Source organism: Salmo trutta, chromosome 25, assembly GCF_901001165.1.
Source record: "Salmo trutta chromosome 25, fSalTru1.1, whole genome shotgun sequence".
NCBI classification, from domain to species: domain Eukaryota; kingdom Metazoa; phylum Chordata; class Actinopteri; order Salmoniformes; family Salmonidae; genus Salmo; species Salmo trutta.
In genome coordinates, this window is record NC_042981.1 from 27,069,147 (window position 1) to 27,087,912 (window position 18,766).

Below are 18,766 nucleotides of genomic sequence, written 5' to 3' on the forward strand. Positions count from 1 at the left end.
CCCATCGGCTCTAATTGCTTTTAGACATGTAGGAGGAGAGCACAAGTCGGTCTCTCTCCCTATATGTAGGGCCTTTTGATTTGCCCTAGATTGCACAGATGCTGTTAAAAGCTTCTGGCGGCCTCACATAAACTGGCACTAAAGGCACTTGTTGACAGTCAAAGAGGAGAAAAAGCTGTTCCAGAATAAGGAATAACACTGGCAGACGCCATAATTGAGTCATATTTTCGAGTCAGCGATTTTCAATGCCATATTAAGTAGAGGCAGCAAAAACTAAAATAAAACTGAAGAGCCATTAACAGCTTCTGATTGACAACATAAAAGTTGAAAAGATTAGCTGGTGGTGAGTTTGCTCAGCGCACTCAGACTCCCTAGTGTAGAATGTCACAGCAGTGTGTAAGACACAGGTTAGAGACTTGGACTAAATGTCCCTCTCCCTGCAAAAAGAAAACTCTTCAATATAAAAGGACAACATCCCATAATGATAAGCCTGGAGTAAAGTATATTACATGGGGAATGTGTCTGTATGGAACCATATAGTATGCCTGAGAGGAGCGTTACAGGAAGACTGTAAGGTGGTCATTGTGTCTTGGTCTCCCCGGGTAGACAGTACCACCCAGGAGCCATAACTCCTGAGGAATGACAGGTCCAAGGTCTGCGTGAGGTTCTTCTCATTTCTCTAAAGGTTTAAGATTGTCCATTGTCAGACGTTGTTCTGACCAAAGTTATTGAAAAACGTTGAAGACAACATTGACAAGAGTAACAAGCTGTCTATACAAAACATTTACTAAATGTGCTTTGATACATGCTCCCCCAGACAGGGTAAACAGTGTATCTGTATAAATAGTAATAATGATGAGCATTGAAGGGCAGAGCATGTACCGGGCTGGACTGAGGGAGGAAGTTGTTGACTCTGGAGATGCTCCACATGCCATCCAGGTACTGCTGGGCCTGGATGGTGACCGATCCCAGGGTCCCGGTCAGCTGCCCTCCCCCAACCGTCACTTGGACACTGGTCTTGGGCCCAGCAGAGACAGAGGAGCCCTGCGGACAGCCCAGCTCCCGGCGCCCCCTCTCCCCTAGGGGCAGGACATTGTGGGCATGGGGGTGAGCTTTGGAGGGCTGCCTCACATGGGCACTGGAGGAAGAGAGTGTCATTCCATGGGGCTGCCCAGTGAGGGTGGTGGACGGCAAAGCGGGCATGTTGTGGCTCAGGATCAGGGCCGGTGCGCCTACTGTCTGCAGGGCCTCCTGCCTCAGCTGGTGGAGGGAAGTAGAACACACTTGGCAGCATCCATCATGGCTCCCAGGCACTTGGAGCTGGTCGAAGACGAAGGCTGCGTAGCCAGGGTCCTGCAGAAGAAACACACAGAGAGGGGGGGGGGTTCAACTTAACATGGTCCCATTCAGAAAAAAACATGGTATACTACGTCATATCTCCATATCAGCGTGATTGGGGGGTTTCCTGGGTGTTGTTCATATTTTCCAGGCGTGCCAGACAGTGGCTATCGGTGTGGTCCCTCCCGGAGGCTGCCCTCTGTGATCTCAGCTCTACCTCCCTCCCTGTCTGCCCTAACCACATCCACATCCTCCCCCTCAGGAATTCAGTTTGTTTAGACTGAGCTGCTCTGCTTGAAACCAGAGACAGCAGATCATGTTGCTGGTAGATGTGCTCATAGCTGCCTGCCTGGGCCTTGGACCCAAGTCAAACAACAGGGGCAAATGAAAAGAGATAAAAGGAAGTTTGAGGCATTAGTGAAAGACGCATTCCTCTGGAACACCAACTCAGTCAGACCCTTTTCCAACTTTCTGCAAGGCTGTTTAAGGCCCCAGAACAAATGAACCTCATGAAGGGTTTTGCGCGGCACCGCCTTATAGAAGGAGACCAGTAGAGGTGTGTCCTTTCCCTCTGTCTGTTAAAAGACTCCCTGAGGTGTCCTCAGCTGGAGAGGAAGGGAGTTGTGGGGGTTTAGAGAGGGAACTACAAAATAAAACAACAGCTGAGCCAATCCTAGGAGCTCAGTGTAGAATATTTACATATGAGAACAGTCCCAGCATGAAAACATATGATAAAACGCCCAGCGTGAAAATACCCATCTCCTCCTGATGACAACTCACAACACCCAGCCTTTCACTAGCGATTACAAGTCAAGTTGTCTCCGCTTTTCTTAGAGGTTCTAAGTGAGGTTCTAAGACCACTTTTACTCTCTCACTCTCACACACACACACACACACACACACACACACCACACAGTCTCATAAGAGGCATAAAGGGGCAGTAACCTCCCGGCCACTGGAGCAGAGCTCTAAGACAGGAGCCCACAGATACATAATGTTTATGAGGCCTCTGTTTCTTAGAGCCTCTGTGGTGATCAGGAGGAGTGAGACGGCCTGGCCAAACAACGACACTGCCTTAACGCAGTACCACTTAATACAGCAGTCTCCACAGAGTCACAACCCAGGGACTTTAAATCTCCTCCCTCTGAAGGCAGCTCAATACAGAGACTTTTAAGTGACCTCTATGTTAGGGCCCTATGCTTATACCTACAGTATAAATGGTTATCATTATTATGAGTATATTGCACTCCCTCTTGCTTACTAACAGCCAAGCCACGGCAGAGGACATGGAATCATCATCTTCATTTGGTCCCTGAGTCTAAGCAGTGTAAGCAGCCCCTATATATCAATGCTCTATCCACAGCACGGATCCAGTCGTCATGATAAGAGAGATCGATCACCAGGCACGAAGATCCAGAGAGGGACATACAGTGCCCACAGGCCTGCCCCTGGAGAGAGGATGCTGCTGGGCTTGGCCCTTGGCAGGACACAGCTGTGCTGGTCCTCTTGTAAGTCGCCCTGGATAAGAGCGTCTGCTAAATTACTAAAATGTAAATATGTAAAAGTGAATGGTTTTTCAAGGGAGAATTCATAGGAGCAATATGGGTTTAATATGGTTTACTTAGTGATATACTTTGATAAATTATTCATCACACGATACTGACACTATTGGTAATGCATAGTCAGAATTGATGTTAGGCTGGAATAGACTAAGTCTGAGCATTTACTGTAGATGATGTCCCAGGTCTTATCGTAGTGTTGGGTGGGGTTATGTTGGCTAATGGAGGATATGTTTGCTACAATTATCTTCTTAAGGGCACTTATGACAACATTCCAATGAACATGCATTTATGTAAAGAGGCTTAAAATGTAAACACCATAAAGCTTTGGAGAACGATCTGAGGCTGGGAGACACTGAGACATGTGAGGGACCTAACCTGACGGCATTCTATTTCAACCTGTTTAACAAAAGGGCAGGTTCTGAATTGACCAGGTCTGAGACTAATCAGAAGAGAAATTGGAGAGAGACAGCGAGAGCGGAGGGGGGAGAACATATCACCACAGATATGCTCCAGTCTGGAAAACGTATTTGGTTGTGAGAGGGGACATTAAAGCAGTCATAATCAGAGTAACCTACTCTGGTCTCCTAGGCTCCCCACCACCCATTCCTCACCCTTCAGCCTCCCACCAAGCCAACCATACCTCACCTCAGGCCATGACTATATGGAAGAAATCAATTCCTCTCTCCCTCTCTTCCCATACCTTCCTCCATGCATTTGTTAGTTGTTGATTTAGGAGAGCCAATAAAAACAGCCACAAAGCTCCGCCCATCTGCTATTCTGTAGGGTTCTGTAGGTTAGAGAGTGGGCTTCCCTTGTAAAGCTGTCTCTGAGCTTTATGCTCTGGGGAAGAGTGAGCCGGAGGTCAGGGGTAGGAAGTGGATCATGGTGATGATAATGATGATGATGGTTATGATAGTGGAGAGGATGATGCTAGCCCAGCTTTGAGGTGGATAATATGTGATTGTCTCCACATCAAGTATGACGTCAGCGAGCCTTCAATCTAAAATAATGGGATAGGGCATGACTTTAAGTCACACCTTGGCTCTCTGCCTGTCTTGTTTTAAGGACTTCTCATACGATTTCAGCCCGAAGTGCAGCCTGTCAAAATTCTCACAAACATACACCTCAAAAAATCATGTCTTTGGTAGGGAAGCTGTTTCCAATATTTGTTTCCAATGTACAGATAACAAAATTGTATTTTACAGGCAAGTTCTGAGATATGGACCTTTTTCTGGACCTTTTTAATAGCTCCCGGTTTGTCCAGGGGATGTTTTTAGGACATTCTTGGGATGTCGTGTCATGGTCCCTGGAGGTTTTGTCTAGTTCCCGGTTTGTCCAGGGGGATGTCCCTAAGAACGTTTTAAGGACATTCTTGGGACGTTGTGTCATGGTCCCCTGAACGTTCTTGGATCGTTGTGTCATGGTCCCCTGGGGGTTTTTGTCACGTGATGGTCCCAGGTGTCCCAAACCATTATAAGTAAAGTAATGAAATAGTATGTGGGTTGTAAGGTAAGTGGTACGCTATTCAGATAAAATAACAATATGATTACATTTAACATGATCACAAGTAACGACTTTTTAATATGACCCCACCTGGGATTTGAACTCACAACCTCTGGATTTGGGGGATGCTGATCTTTCTGCTGAATTTCAGAAGTCCCCGACACATTCATTACCTTTAATACATCTCAGCACTTGGCAAAAAAGTGCCGATTTCAAGTTTTCATAACAAATCGGTAACCGGCCTTTTTGGATGCCAAAAATCTTCACATAATCACTAGTTAACTACACATTATTGATGATATTACTAGGTTAACTAGCTTGTCCTGCGTTGCATATAATCAATGCGGTGCCTGTTAATTTATCATTGAATCACAGCCTACTTCAACTTCGCCAAACGGGTGATGATTTAACAAAAGTGTATTGCCGAAAAAAAGCACAATCTTTGCACAAATGTCCCTAACCATAAACATCAATGCCTTTCTTAAAATCAATACACAGAAGTATATATTTTTTTAAACATGCATATTTCATTAAAAGAAATTCAAGTTAGCAGGCAATATAAACTAGGCAAATTGTGTCACTTCTCTTGCATTCAGTGCAAGCAGAGTCAGGGTATATGCAACAGTTTGGGCGGCCTGGCTCATTGCGAACTAATTTGTCAGAATTTACATAATTATGACATAACATTGAAGGTTGTGCAATTTAACTGCAATATTTAATCTTAAGGTTACCACCCGTTCGATAAAATACAGAACGGTTCCGTATTTCACTGAAAGAATAAACATTTTGTTTTCGAAATGATACTTTCCGAATTTGAACATATTAATGACCAAAGGCTCGTATTTCTGTGTTTATTATATTATAATTAAGTATATGATTTTATATTTGATAGAGCAGTCTGACTGAGCAGTGGTAGGCAGCAGCAGGCTCGTAAGCATTTTATTCAACCAGCACTTTACTGCATTTGCCAGCAGCTCTTAGCAATGCTTGAAGCACAGTGCTGTTTATGACTTCAAGCCTATCAACTCATGAAATTAGGCTGGCAATACTAAATTGCCTATAAGAACATCCAATAGTCAAAAGGTATTTAAATACAAATGGCATAGAGAGAAATAGTCAATGCTTCATAATTCCTATTATAACTATAACCTAAAACTTCTTAACTGGGAACATTGAAGAACTGGGAATATTGAACCACCAGCTTTCATATGTTCTCATGTTCTGAGCAAGGAACTTAAACCTTAGCTTTTTTTACATGGCACATATTGCACTTTTACTTTCTTCTCCAACACTGTGTTTTTGCATTATTTAAACCAAATTGAACATGTTTCATTATTTATTTGAGACTAAATAGATTTTATTTATGTATTATATTAAGTTAAAATAAAAGTGTTCATTGTTCATTCAGTATTGTTGTAATTGTCATTATTACAAATATATACTGCTCAAAAAAATAAAGGGAACACTTAAACAACACAATGTAACTCCAAGTCAATCACACTTCTGTGAAATCAAACTGTCCACTTAGGAAGCAACACTGATTGACAATAAATTTCACATGCTGTTGTGCAAATGAAATAGACAACAGGTGGAAATTATAGGCAATTAGCAAGACACCCCCAATAAAGGAGTGGTTCTGCAGGTGGTGACACAGACCACTTCTCAATTCCTATGCATCCTGGCTGATGTTTTGGTCACTTTTGAATGCTGGCGGTGCTTTCACTCTAGTGGTAGCATGAGACGGAGTCTACAACCCACACAAGTGGCTCAGGTAGTGCAGCTCATCCAGGATGGCACATCAATGCGAGCTATGGCAAGAAGGTTTGCTGTGTCTGTCAGCGTAGTGTCCAGAGCATGGAGGCGCTACCAGGAGACAGGCCAGTACATCAGGAGACATGGAGGAGGCCAACAACCCAGCAGCAGGACCGCTACCTCCGCCTTTGTGCAACGAGGAACAGGAGAAGCACTGCCAGAGCCCTGCAAAATGACCTCCAGCAGGCCACAAATGTGCATGTGTCTGCTCAAACGGTCAGAAACAGACTCCATGAGGGTGGTATGAGGGCCCGACGTCCACAGGTGGGGGTTGTGCTTACAGCCCAACACCGTGCAGGACGTTTGGCATTTGCCAGAGAACACCAAGATTGGCAAATTCGCCACTGGCGCCCTGTGCTCTTCACAGATGAAAGCAGGTTCACAATGAGCACGTGACAGACGTGACAGAGTCTGGAGACGCCGTGGAGAACGTTCTGCTGCCTGCAACATCCTCCAGCATGACCGGTTTGGCGGTGGGTCAGTCATGGTGTGGGGTGGCATTTCTTTGGGGGGCCGCACAGCCCTCCATGTGCTCGCCAGAGGTAGCCTGACTGCCATTAGGTACCAAGATGAGATCCTCAGACCCCTTGTGAGATCATATGCTGGTGCGGTTGGCCCTGGGTTCCTCCTAATGCAAGACAATGCTAGACCTCATGTGGCTGGAGTGTGTCAGAAGTTCCTGCAAGAGGAAGGCATTGATGCTATGGACCGGCCCGCTCGTTCCCCAGACCTGAATCCAATTGAGCACATCTGGGACATCATGTCTCGCTCCATCCACCAACGCCACGTTGCACCACAGACTGTCCAGGAGTTGGCGGATGCTTTAGTCCAGGTCTGGGAGGAGATCCCTCAGGAGACCATCCGCCACCTCATCAGGAGCATGCCCAGGCGTTGTAGGGAGGTCATACAGGCACGTGGAGATCACACACACTACTGAGCCTAATTTTGACTTGTTTTAAGGACATTACACCAAAGTTGGATCAGCCTGTAGTGTGGTTTTCCACTTTAATTTTGAGTGTGACTCCAAATCCAGACCTCCATGGGTTAATAAATTGGATTTCCATTGATTATTTTTGTGTGATTTTGTTGTCAGCACATTCAACTATGTAAAGAAAAAAGTATTTAATAAGATTATTTCTTTCATTCAGATCTAGGATGTGTTATTTTAGTGTTCCCTTTATTTTTTTGAGCAGTATATATAAAAATACATGTTAAAAAAATTGTCCGATTAATCAGTATCTGCTTTTTTGGACCTCAAATAATTGGTATCGCCGTTGAAAAATCATAATCGGTCGACCTCTAATCTGCACTTTAATCATCAGTTAATCTGACTATTCTCTCATTGATTTCATTGGGTTTTCAGTGTTGTAGTCTAATGTTGGTGGGGCATATTATTCTGTTTTAAATGGTACTCCTGAATCATTATGATAAATATAATAGTTTTTCAGTGTATTTTTAACAGAGCTGAGATTTACTTTGAAGTGCAAAGTGTAGGAATAGGCCTACAGGTGAAATCAGTCATTGATACAGAAAATGGTGGTGCAGCAGGACGATCGGAATTCCGTGAACCAAGTGGTGGTGAGTTCAAATCCCAGGTGTGGACATGTTAAATAATAATTACTGTATGAATAAACATACACAATGTAATCATGTATGTCAAATATGTTAGTTTAAAACACTATGTTAAAGCACCGTTTGTGTGTGGTTCAATCCCTAGCATTTGACAAAGAGCTGTGACTGGATCAGTGGTTCACCAATCAGGTCCTTGATAGGCTTGGCAACTGTAACAAGGGGTGATGTGCAATGAAACGAGGGTGCGTGTTCCCTGGGTAAAACATTTTTTGGAGGGGAGTACGTTTCTTTGCGACCATCAGGTGACGTCCCCGGGACAGAACCATCAGGTGACGTCCCAGGGACAAAACCTCCAGGGGATCATGACACAACGTCCCAAGAACATCCTAAAAAGTCCTCGGGGGACGTCCCCGAGATCAACCGGGACGTCCTAATGACTCATTATTGTTTGCAGGGTTGTTTGTTGTGAGTTTAAAGAAAAGCCCAGTTTGAGAGACATTTGTAGTAAGCTGCATCAACACAATAGAAGTATTCCAGACACACCAGGCCATTGAGAGAGACATGACGGCCTAGGCTTCTTCAACCATTGTTAGGTACAAGTGGAAGACCACTAGGCTTCAGAGCACAAGCACTCTAGAGAGAGAGGGAATGCGAGTTAGGGACATGGAGAGAGAGAGAGAATAAGAAGGGGGAGGCAGGTTGGGGTTGTGCCCCTTGCCTGAGGGCTTGTGGGTCGTTGTGTTGGGTTATTGCCTGTCAACAAGGATCTTTATTAAACTCTGGGGACGAATGAAGTCAGATGCTGTGGCCTTATTATGGAAAGGAGACCGGCATGCAATGGAAAAGATGTGCCTGTGGAATGGACTGTAGGTCTATATAGACTACAGACACACAAGTTTGTCTGTCTGTCAGTTGTTCACACAAACAACGAGGAGAAACAGCAGACGGGCAGCAGGAGAGGTCGGAGAAAAACTTTCTGGGTGGTGAGTGTCATCAGAAAGCCTTTGCCCAGGGGCTGATGGAAAGAAGCTTAGCTGTAACTGTGTCCATATGGAGAGAGAGAGAGAGAGAGAGAGAGAGAGAGAGAGAGAGAGAGAGAGAGAGAGAGAGAGAGAGAGAGAGAGAGAGGAAAAGATGTGCATGATTTCTCTCTGCCTGGGTCCTCTGGGTACCTCAATGCAAATGGAGCCAGGCAAAGTTACACGGGGTATGATTTGGGAAATCGTCTCAATTTACCCCGCCTCACTGTCTCTCTTCCTGCACCCACATGAAAACCACAGACGGAGCAAGCAGGGTGGGAAGCCTACGTTTACCGTTTGATGAAATTCAGCCACGGATCGGCCAACCGGATACAGAAAGCCGACCCGTGACTTACTTAAATCAGGAAGATGCATGAAGATCCTCGCCAGACTAAAGACTTTCAGACCCCTCGCCAGACTAAAGACTTTTAAGCACGCTCCATTAAAAGTAAGACACTCTGGGAAACAGTACTTTCTATTTCATCGAGATGAGGAGTGCCTGTTAGATGGGGAGCAGTGAACTTCACCACAGAGCAGCTCACTGTGTTTCTGTGGTCATTCACTTAAAAGAAACAAGAGGCAGAACAGCCACAGCACACCCACAAGATTTCATAAGATTCAATCGTGCAGTCTCCCATTTCTTCTTCCAGTTTGCTCTTGTACTATTTTACAGGGAAACTTTCCCCCGATGACTCAGTAGGTCAAAACTGTGCTGTCTCTCTCACACTAGAGCCCATACCCAACAGCATTATCGCTGTTAACAGTAACACAAGCAATACAATACTTCAGAGTTTTTCATACTTCCTATAACAGTGTATAAAACCAACAAGACCACACAACAACACAGCTGCCGCATCTGGCACCTTTTAAAAACTGGAAATCCTCCACTCTCCCTTCTCTAATTTCTCCATAAGGACAGCTTAAGACAGTCGGAGCCCTCTCTGTTTACTTGGCCTCTGACACCTTTGGCCCCATCAGTAGTGCTGTCCCAGTGTGTTTCAATGGGACTAGGCCCTAATAAACCACAGGGGCCTACGGACAGGTCCCACAGTGAGGACGAGAGCTGCCAACAGGGCTACTCTCCCACAGGTAGCCTGGGCTCTCCCTGACAGCCAGGCCAGAGAAACAAGCACAGCTGCAGGCCTGCCCCTGGATGACCACAGGCCATTAAAACAGATTACATTCCCAGGATAAAAGAACCACATCTAGTGGTAATCCCTCCCAACCTCACCCCTCAACTCTCTCCCCCCTCAGCCGTCCCCGGGAGCAGCACTGGGCTGGACAACCTCAGCTATGGCCTCAGCAGACCCATACATCTCATTTGACTTCAGGAGCATTTAATGCTGAACCACCAGTAGTAGCAGTGGGCCACAGACCACTAAATTTAACCACTCCTGTCGAGTCCTGTGTCGCTAGAGAAGACAATGAGTCAGGATCTCACACTAGCATGCTGTTTACCTCTGTGGGAACGTCTCCTGTGGCACACAAACTGGGATGTGTCATCAAACAAACATCAAACAGATGCCACCCGCCCCTGTAGCAGGAGAACATTCCTGCAATGCAGGAAATTACAAACTTCATAAGCCTTTTTAAACCTCAAATACACTACAAGTTAAACATTTCCTGAATTGCAGGAATGTTCTCCTGCAACAGGTTGATCAAATTACGATCCTACATCTGTAGCAACAGCACTGGGTTGTAGTTATTTGTCTGCATGATAAAATAAGAACATAATTCCAGAGATGGAATATCCACCTTATTTTCAGCATGATTCATGATGTTGTATATCTGGACCCCATTGTAATAGAAAATAAAACATTCAAATAGTACATTACGGCATATTCCCCAAGTATAGCCCTTGCGAAATCCTCCTTATGCCGCATCAAAATGAACCCCTATTGATCAATATTGAACAAATGCTTTCATGTGTAAGTACGTTATTAGGCGATAACTCTACTCGCGGAAATACTATAGTTGCCAATGATTTTACTATATTTTTTTCAAGTATAACTAATGTATGCAGAACTACCTTAAATCACTTTCCAACCAAAAAAAAACAGTAAATTGCATTATTATTTAACATAAACGCTATCAGGAAATTAATTTACCTGTACTTTTCAGATGACAGAGCGAGGAGTTGATTAATCCTTTATCCGCTTTGATGTTGTGAACACGAGAAGACTGCTGCAAACGCTTGCGCTGAACTTTCACAAGGCGCTTCTGAGTAGGAGGAGTAGCCTGGGTTCGCGTACAACCTGATTGACTGGAGTGTTTCGGGAACCTGATACACGCGAGCCCACTTAGTCAATGGTAAAGCCTATACGATCAAGTCTACCTGGAATCGGTTCATATCTCAAAGAAGCATATTTTAGCAGGACGGTCCTAGATGAAAAATGTATGGCTGTTTTGACATTTTTCAAACATCTCATCATTTAAAGCTGCAATATGTAACTTTTTGGTCAACGACCAAATTCACATAGAAATGTGTGTTATAAATCGTTATTCTCATTGAAAGCAAGTCTCAGAAGCGGTAGATAAGTTCAATGTGTGCTATTTAAATGCTTCCCGTTCGTTTTTTTGCTTCTTTTAATTTCGGTTTTGTACACCAGCTTCAAACATCTGAAAATACAATATTTTTGGTTCTGGAAAATATATTTTAACAGCGGTTTAGATGGTACAACGATTCTCTACCATATACTTGCTTGTTTTGTCTCATAAACTGAAATTAGGCAAACTATTCGAATTTTAGCAACCAGGAAATGGCGGAGCGTTTTCTGCATAGTACATCTTTAATGCATTAGAGCCTAAACATCAAGACAAATGGAAGCACTGGGCATAAGTGAGAGTTGATCAAATAAATAAAATATGTCAAGCTACTTCCTGCCTGTTGTGTAGTGGATATGTGTGTGCAGTATTCAAATGATTGTTATGTACAGTATTTAGCTATAGATAATGCTACAGGATGTGTATAAGGTGCTATGTATCACATTACATATGATAGCACTGTATGGTTACAGTGCCACTCCTTTTCTATTATTTATACAACAAGCAGATGCCACTGTCTATCAAACAATCAGCCATAGATAGACACTATGGATCAAGTAGAATGCATGATTTAATGGAGCTCTGTCAAGCAAGCTTCCTGCAATCAAATTACCTCACATAATGACATGTCAGGCTGGCCCATTTGTTCTTGTCACTCATGTTACCCAAGAGAGAACGCAATAGGATTCTAGCTACCTTTCATACTATAACTTTGTCATGTCAGCGATTACAAGAATGTGCAGTGCCTTATATGAATCACTGCTATCAAGGTGGGAGGAATAGGTGAAAAGGAGAGTGACTGACTGAACCTTATTGCTCCCCATTTTTGTGTGTGTGTGTGTGTGTGTGCGTGTGTGCCCCTTGTGTGTCCATCTGTCTGTTTACACCACATCCATCCATCACTCCAACCTTTCCTCACTTGGCCAGTTAATTACCTTTTCCTGTTCACTCACGCACACAAAGAAAACAAGCTCCTCTCAGACTGTTTGGACAAACTTCATCCCTCCCTTGCTCCTTTCAACGTCTCTCTCCCGCATGGATCCAAGGCAGCCGTCGGCACACTGTTTTTCCTCCAGATCAGTCAAGCTGTCATCGTCTGGGCTAGGCTACAGGCTACGGATAAGCTAGACTCCCCTGTGAGAGAGTGAATGACTTCACCAACTGACATCTACATCAATGACATCATGGCAGTGGACACTACTGTAATTACTACTCAGGCTTCCATAGAGCAAAATTCTGTTTCAGTGGGGAGCAGGGGATTCAAACATATCGGACCACGTTGGCGAAGAGAAAAGAAACGTCGCTGAAAATTGTCACACTGCAACCACTCTACAACACAGACAGGGATACATCTATGTGTCAGTGTATCTCCATCTCCATTCTCCACCAGTGTAGCATTACACCTATGATGAAATACACTGAACAAAAATATAAACGCAACATGCACAATTTCAAAGATTTTACTGAATACAGTTCATAGAAGGAAATCAGTCAATTTAAATAAATGTATAGGCCCTAATTTATGGATTTCACATGACTGGGCAGGGGCGCAGCCTGGCCCAGCCAATCAGAATGAGTTTTTCCTAAGAAAAGGGCTATATTACAAACAGAAATACTCCTCAGTTTTATCATCTGTCTGGGTGGCTGGTCTCAGACAATCCTGCAGGTGAAGAAGCCAGATGTGGAGGTCCTGGACTGGCGTGGTTACACTTAGTCTGCAGTTGTGAAGCCGGTTGGGTGTACTGCCACATTCTCTAAAACGACGTTGGAGGTGGCTTATGGTAGGGAAAATAACATTCAATTCTCTGGCATTCCTGCAGTCAAAATTTGAGACATCTGTGGCATTGTGATGTGACAAAACTGCACATTTTAGAGTGGCCTTTTATTTTCCCCAGCACAAGGTGCACCTGTGTAATGATCATGCTGTTTAATCAGCTTCTTGATCTGCCACACCTGTCAGGTGGATGGATTATCTTGGCAAAGGAGATATGCTCACTAACGGGGAAGTAAAACATTTATGCACAACATTTGAGAGAAATACCCTTGTTGTGCATATGAAACATTTCTGGGATCTTTTGTTTCAGCTCATGAAACATGGGACCAACACTTTACATGTTGTGTTTATATTTTCAGGATATATGTTTTTCTCTTACACCAGAGATCTTAACTCTGTTGCCTGTGGCCAATCTGGAGGAGGCCAAGCAGAAGCAGCACTCACGCTCATCTCTCCCACCAGGGAGACACTTGTGAGTGTATTTATGCATGCTGCTCACCAGCTACTCTGCACTTCTAATTAGAATACCTGATATACCGCTCCTGGAAACTCTTTACTAGATTTACTGAAACAAACAAAAATAAATATATCATGAAAAATTCAGCAGGCAACTGGAGAGTCAGGAGCCAGGTGTTGTTTTAAGCTCTGCAGGTATGGAGGAGAAGGAGAAGGAAGAGGTGAGGGTAGGGGGAAGGAGGAAGATGCTAGAGCTCCCATCTCAGCTCAGGAGCACCCGACTAATGAGAGCTGTCCTGGTTGGAGTTCTACACACTGGAAGACCCTTGTCAAAGAACCAGTCCAACTCCATCTTGCCCTCCTTGTTGGTGCTTGCTGCTAATGAAATAAAAAAGTAACTTTTTCAAATAAATCTCTTGAAAGTGTCAAAAGGAAGAAAAAGAACATCTCTCTCATCTATTGCTCTCCCTCTCCCTGTCCAGTTTTGAGTTTTTCAGATCCTGCTGCTCCTAGACTCACTGTGCCCCAGGGAGCAGCAGGGGGTTAGAACAGAGACAGAGGATCACGTCTGCTCCCAGAATAAAATGTCTGTCAGATCGGTCTGATAGCTTTTGAGGCGAGACTCAACAGAAATGTAGTTTGGTATGGATAGTTTGGCTACAGCTGGGAGGCGGTAGGCCTTGTTCCCTGTGGTACAGGCTTAGTCTCAAGAAGAACCATCTGGATTAACACAGTGAGATAGAGATGTTTTATGCTGTAGTAGGTGGGCTCCAAAAGCTGTGCATTCACGTTATACACTGAATACACTGCCCTTACATGACATACACTGACCAGGTGAATCCAGGTGAAAGCTATGATTCTTTATTGATGTCACCTGTTAAATCCACTTCAATCAGTGTAGATAAAGTGGAGGAGACATGTTAAAGAAGGATTTTTAAGCCTTGAGACAACTGAGGCATGGACTGTGTATGTGTGCCATTCAGACGGTAAATGGGCAAGACAAAACATTTAAGTGCCTTTGAATGGGTTATGGCAGTACGTGCCAGGCGCACTGGTTTGAGTGTGTCAAGAACTGCAACGCTGCTGGGTTTTTAACGCTCAACAGATTCCCGTGTGTATCAAGAATGGTCCGTCATCCAAAAGATATCAAGCCGACTTGACACAACTGTGGGAAGCATTGGAGTCAACATGGCCAGCATCCCTGTAGAATGCTTTCGCCACCTTGTAGAGTCCATGCCCAAAAAATTCAGGCTGTTCTGAGGGCAAAAGGGGGTGCAACTCAATGTTAGGAAGGTGTTCCTAATGTTTTGTACACTAAGTGTATATTGGTATTCGAAGCCATACACTGGGGCTTGTAAAGAGACCTATTTCTGTACATGAGGAGAACCCACTCCAGACATTCAGTGCAGAGGAGGATGCTAATACAACAGCTGTAGCTAAAGTGGCTTCAGCATAGTGTTTCACTTCCTACCTGATATTTACAGAGTAAAAACAGCCAGCTGCCTCTCCTCGCCTGTGTGAATTATCCCACCCTTCAAGTCCCATTCCATTAGTCCCATTCCATTCGTGTCACTGAGAGTTTGGATGTTTGTGAATCTGTTAATCGTTCGTTCCCTCCATGTAAGATTCTGCTAGACAAACTAACTGAGAAGACAAAATGATGATGATGAGCAAACCTGCAATCACAAAACTAACTGGTAAAGGTTGAAGAAGCAGCACAGGTCTTTACGGCTGGTAATCCACAGAACAGCTCTCTTAAAGCCCCAGAGATGGCAAACTTTAGCTGCAGCCAGTAGCAGACTGACTGAGAGGAAAACCTTAATTATTGAATAAAAATGCAAACACAGAGAGGAAAATATGAAAACAGAATTCATTTAATTGTCACGACTTCTGCCGAAGTTGATGCCCCTCCTTGTTCGAGTGGTGCTCGGCGGTCGACGTCACCGGTCTTCTAGCCATCAATGATCCATTTTTCATTTTCCATTGGTTTTGTCTTGTCTTCCTGCACACCTGGTTCCAATCCCATTCATTACATGTTGTGTGTTTCCCCTCATGTCCTTGTCAGAGATTGTTTGTTGTTATGTGCTCGTGTTGTTGGATTGGTGTGCGACGGGTTAATGTACCCATGTTTATTTTATTATGTACTTTGGTTTTGGAGTTTGTTTTTACTTTATTAAACTACTCCAGTTACACCAAGTTTGTTTCTCCTGCGCCTGACTTCCCTACCACCTACACACACAACGTGACATTAATGCGATTTCTCCATAGCATTTGTCTCAAATTAATCAACACATCAGCATGATCAGAATTCAGCTGGAGACTCTTACCTCCCTCACTAGCTTTAAGCACCAGCTGTCAGAGCAGCTCACAGATCACTGCACCTGTACATAGCTCATCTGTAAATAGCCCATCCAATCTACCTCATCCCCATACTGTATTTATTTATTTATCTTGCTCCTTTGCACCCCAGTATCTCAACTTGCACATTCATCCTCTGCACATCCTACCATTCCAGTGTTTAATTGCTATATTGTAATTACTTTGCCACCATGGCCTATTTATTGCCTCACCTCTCTTATCCTACCTCATTTGCACATACTGTATATAGACTTTCCTACTGTATTATTGATTGTATGTTTGTTTATTCCATGTGTAACTCTGTGTTGTTGTTTGTGTTGAACTGCTTTGCTTTATCTTGGCCAGGTCGCAGTTGTAATTGAGAACTTGTTCTCAACTAGCCTACCTGGTTATTAAATCAAGGTGAAAAAAATAATAATAATAATAATTTACTGATGAGTTTTGCATTTGAGCAAAAAAAAAAGACAAAAGAAAAGCAGATTGCTAAACCTCCTCTGTCTTTGTAAAACAACATTAATTATTTTTATTGAACTAATTTTGACTGTCAGAAGAAGAAAAAAAACGACCAAATGCTTATTTCTATGTACTTGTCAGAATAAAGCTGTATGCAACTGACGACAAGGTGAAATGTTGAGTACATTCACACAATTATTCTATCCACTCCCCTGGTGGAATGGATGGTACAGTAATTATGCTGGCAAACTGCCAGGTCTCTGTACTGTATTCTGCTCCACTGTACTATGAAGCACTGCACTATCTGCTTGAGCTCAGGTGTGCTGTGCTGAGCCTCCCTGCTCCATCCCAGGCTTCTATGGGGTTGTTATCTCTGTGACTGGCATCCTTTGTGTATCCACAAAGATGCAGTGTCAGCAGAACAATAGAACAGAGAGTGGCAAGTGACAGTATGGCAACTGCAGCACATGTTAGCATACAGGAACACAGAGGACTGGTATAGAAGGAAATACCAATTTAACCATGAAAGAACATTATATCACCATGCTAATAATGGCCTGTAAGATAATGCAATTTTCACTAATAAGTTGAGCATTCAGCATCAATTTAGACTTCGCAGTTAGGGAATGACATGCTAATTGAAAATTGCAGCCGTGGTGTAGACATGTTGATGGTGAGAGAGTATTGATAGGAAAACATCTCTAGGAAAAGTGTGCTGTGGCTTACCAGGACTGGCTGTTTTCTCCTGCCTAATTGAGATGTCTAGACATATACAATTGAATCTCCATAAAATAAGGGAAAGGCAGAACCCCCTCTATCTGGTGAGGGAAACGGGACTACTAATCCACTTAATGATTGTAAAGACTTTTCTTGCTTTTTCCCAGTGAATACTACGCTTATCAAGACTGGTTACAATGGCCATTTCACCCCTTTGTCTACTAGGAACAATGGAATACTGTGTAGCCCACAATAAAAACCAGGGAGCTACTTCCACCATTTCACTTTACATTCAAATGAGTTGGGGGTGGTCTGGTGGGTTGACGGGAGAACAAATTGAACCTGAAGAGAGACGGTGATTTTTGCTAAATGTGCATTATACATTTTACAGGCTCACTCATGGGCCATTAATTCAGTGACAGAATATCCTTCCTCTCTACAGTGAGGATTAGGTATCTAATACACCTTTTATAATCAACCTCTTGTACTGTATAATCCCACACATACTGTAGACAGATATACTGTGTGTTCACATGCAAACACACTTGCACGCGCGCGCACACACACCCACAATAGTGTCAATTTGCTGAGGCTTTACGGAATATCCACCTGTCTGAGCGAGCCGGTACATGTTCTGAAAGGCACTGACAAATCACTGCCACATTAGAGCCACAGTAAACGACAGCACAAGACTGACCTTCAGTCTGCACAACCAATTACACAAGAAAAGAGTTACAATCCAACTGCTATTGTCATGGCACAAAAGCTACTATTAGCAGATAAAAGCAGGCGCAACAGTAATTTCTCATCTGCATATGAATTAATGGGGTTTGGAGAGAGGTGGGAGTTTTAATCAGGTTTTTGTTGACTAGATTCTGCTGTTCCCTTCCCTCCAGATCTATCTGTACACATGTCCTGTCAGAACAGAGCCTGTAGGAGTCAGGGAGTGCAGGGAGTCAGGGAGTGCAGGGAGTCAGGGAGTCAGGGAGTGCAGGGAGTCAGGGAGTCAGGGAGTGCAGGGAGTCAGGGAGTGCAGGGAGTCAGGGAGTGCAGGGAGTGCAGGGAGTCAGGGAGTCAGGGAGTGCAGGGAGTCAGGGAGTGCAGGGAGTCAGGGAGTCAGGGAGTGCAGGGAGTCAGGGAGTGCAGGGAGTCAGGGAGTGCAGGGAGTGCAGGGAGTCAGGGAGTCAGGGAGTGCAGGGAGTCAGGGAGTGCAGGGAGTCAGGGAGTACAGGGAGTCAGGGAGTGCAGGGAGTGCAGGGAGTCAGGGAGTGCAGGGAGTCAGGGAGTGCAGGGAGTCAGGGAGTGCAGGGAGTCAGGGAGTGCAGGGAGTCAGGGAGTGCAGGGAGTCAGGGAGTCAGGGAGTCAGGGAGTGCAGGGAGTCAGGGAGTGCAGGGAGTGCAGGGAGTCAGGGAGTGCAGGGAGTCAGGGAGTGCAGGGAGTGCAGGGAGTCAGGGAGTGCAGGGAGTCAGGGAGTGCAGGGAGTGCAGGGAGTCAGGGAGTCAGGGAGTCAGGGAGTGCAGGGAGTCAGGGAGTGCAGGGAGTCAGGGAGTGCAGGGAGTCAGGGAGTGCAGGCAGGCACTGACACAGAGAGGGCGATGAGAGAAACAGACTGGGTGCATTCTGCTCAGACCTGCAGGCTCATAGCTGCTTTGTGTGTG

The 18,766-nt window shown here is 44.4% G+C and overlaps 1 protein-coding gene across 3 annotated transcripts in view; it reads right to left on the reverse strand.

Moving 5' to 3' along the window:
• LOC115162286 (kinesin-like protein KIF26A) overlaps positions 1-18,766 on the reverse strand; it is a 100,088-nt gene that overhangs the window by 60,159 nt on the left and 21,163 nt on the right. For 2 of the 3 annotated variants that reach the window (XM_029713442.1, XM_029713441.1), the window contains exon 3: positions 883-1,353. In XM_029713442.1, coding sequence (XP_029569302.1) covers positions 883-1,353 — 471 coding nt within the window. Of the gene's footprint in view, positions 1-882; positions 1,354-10,914; positions 11,000-18,766 lie in introns of those variants that run through there. The other variant, XM_029713443.1, reaches the window with a different exon arrangement.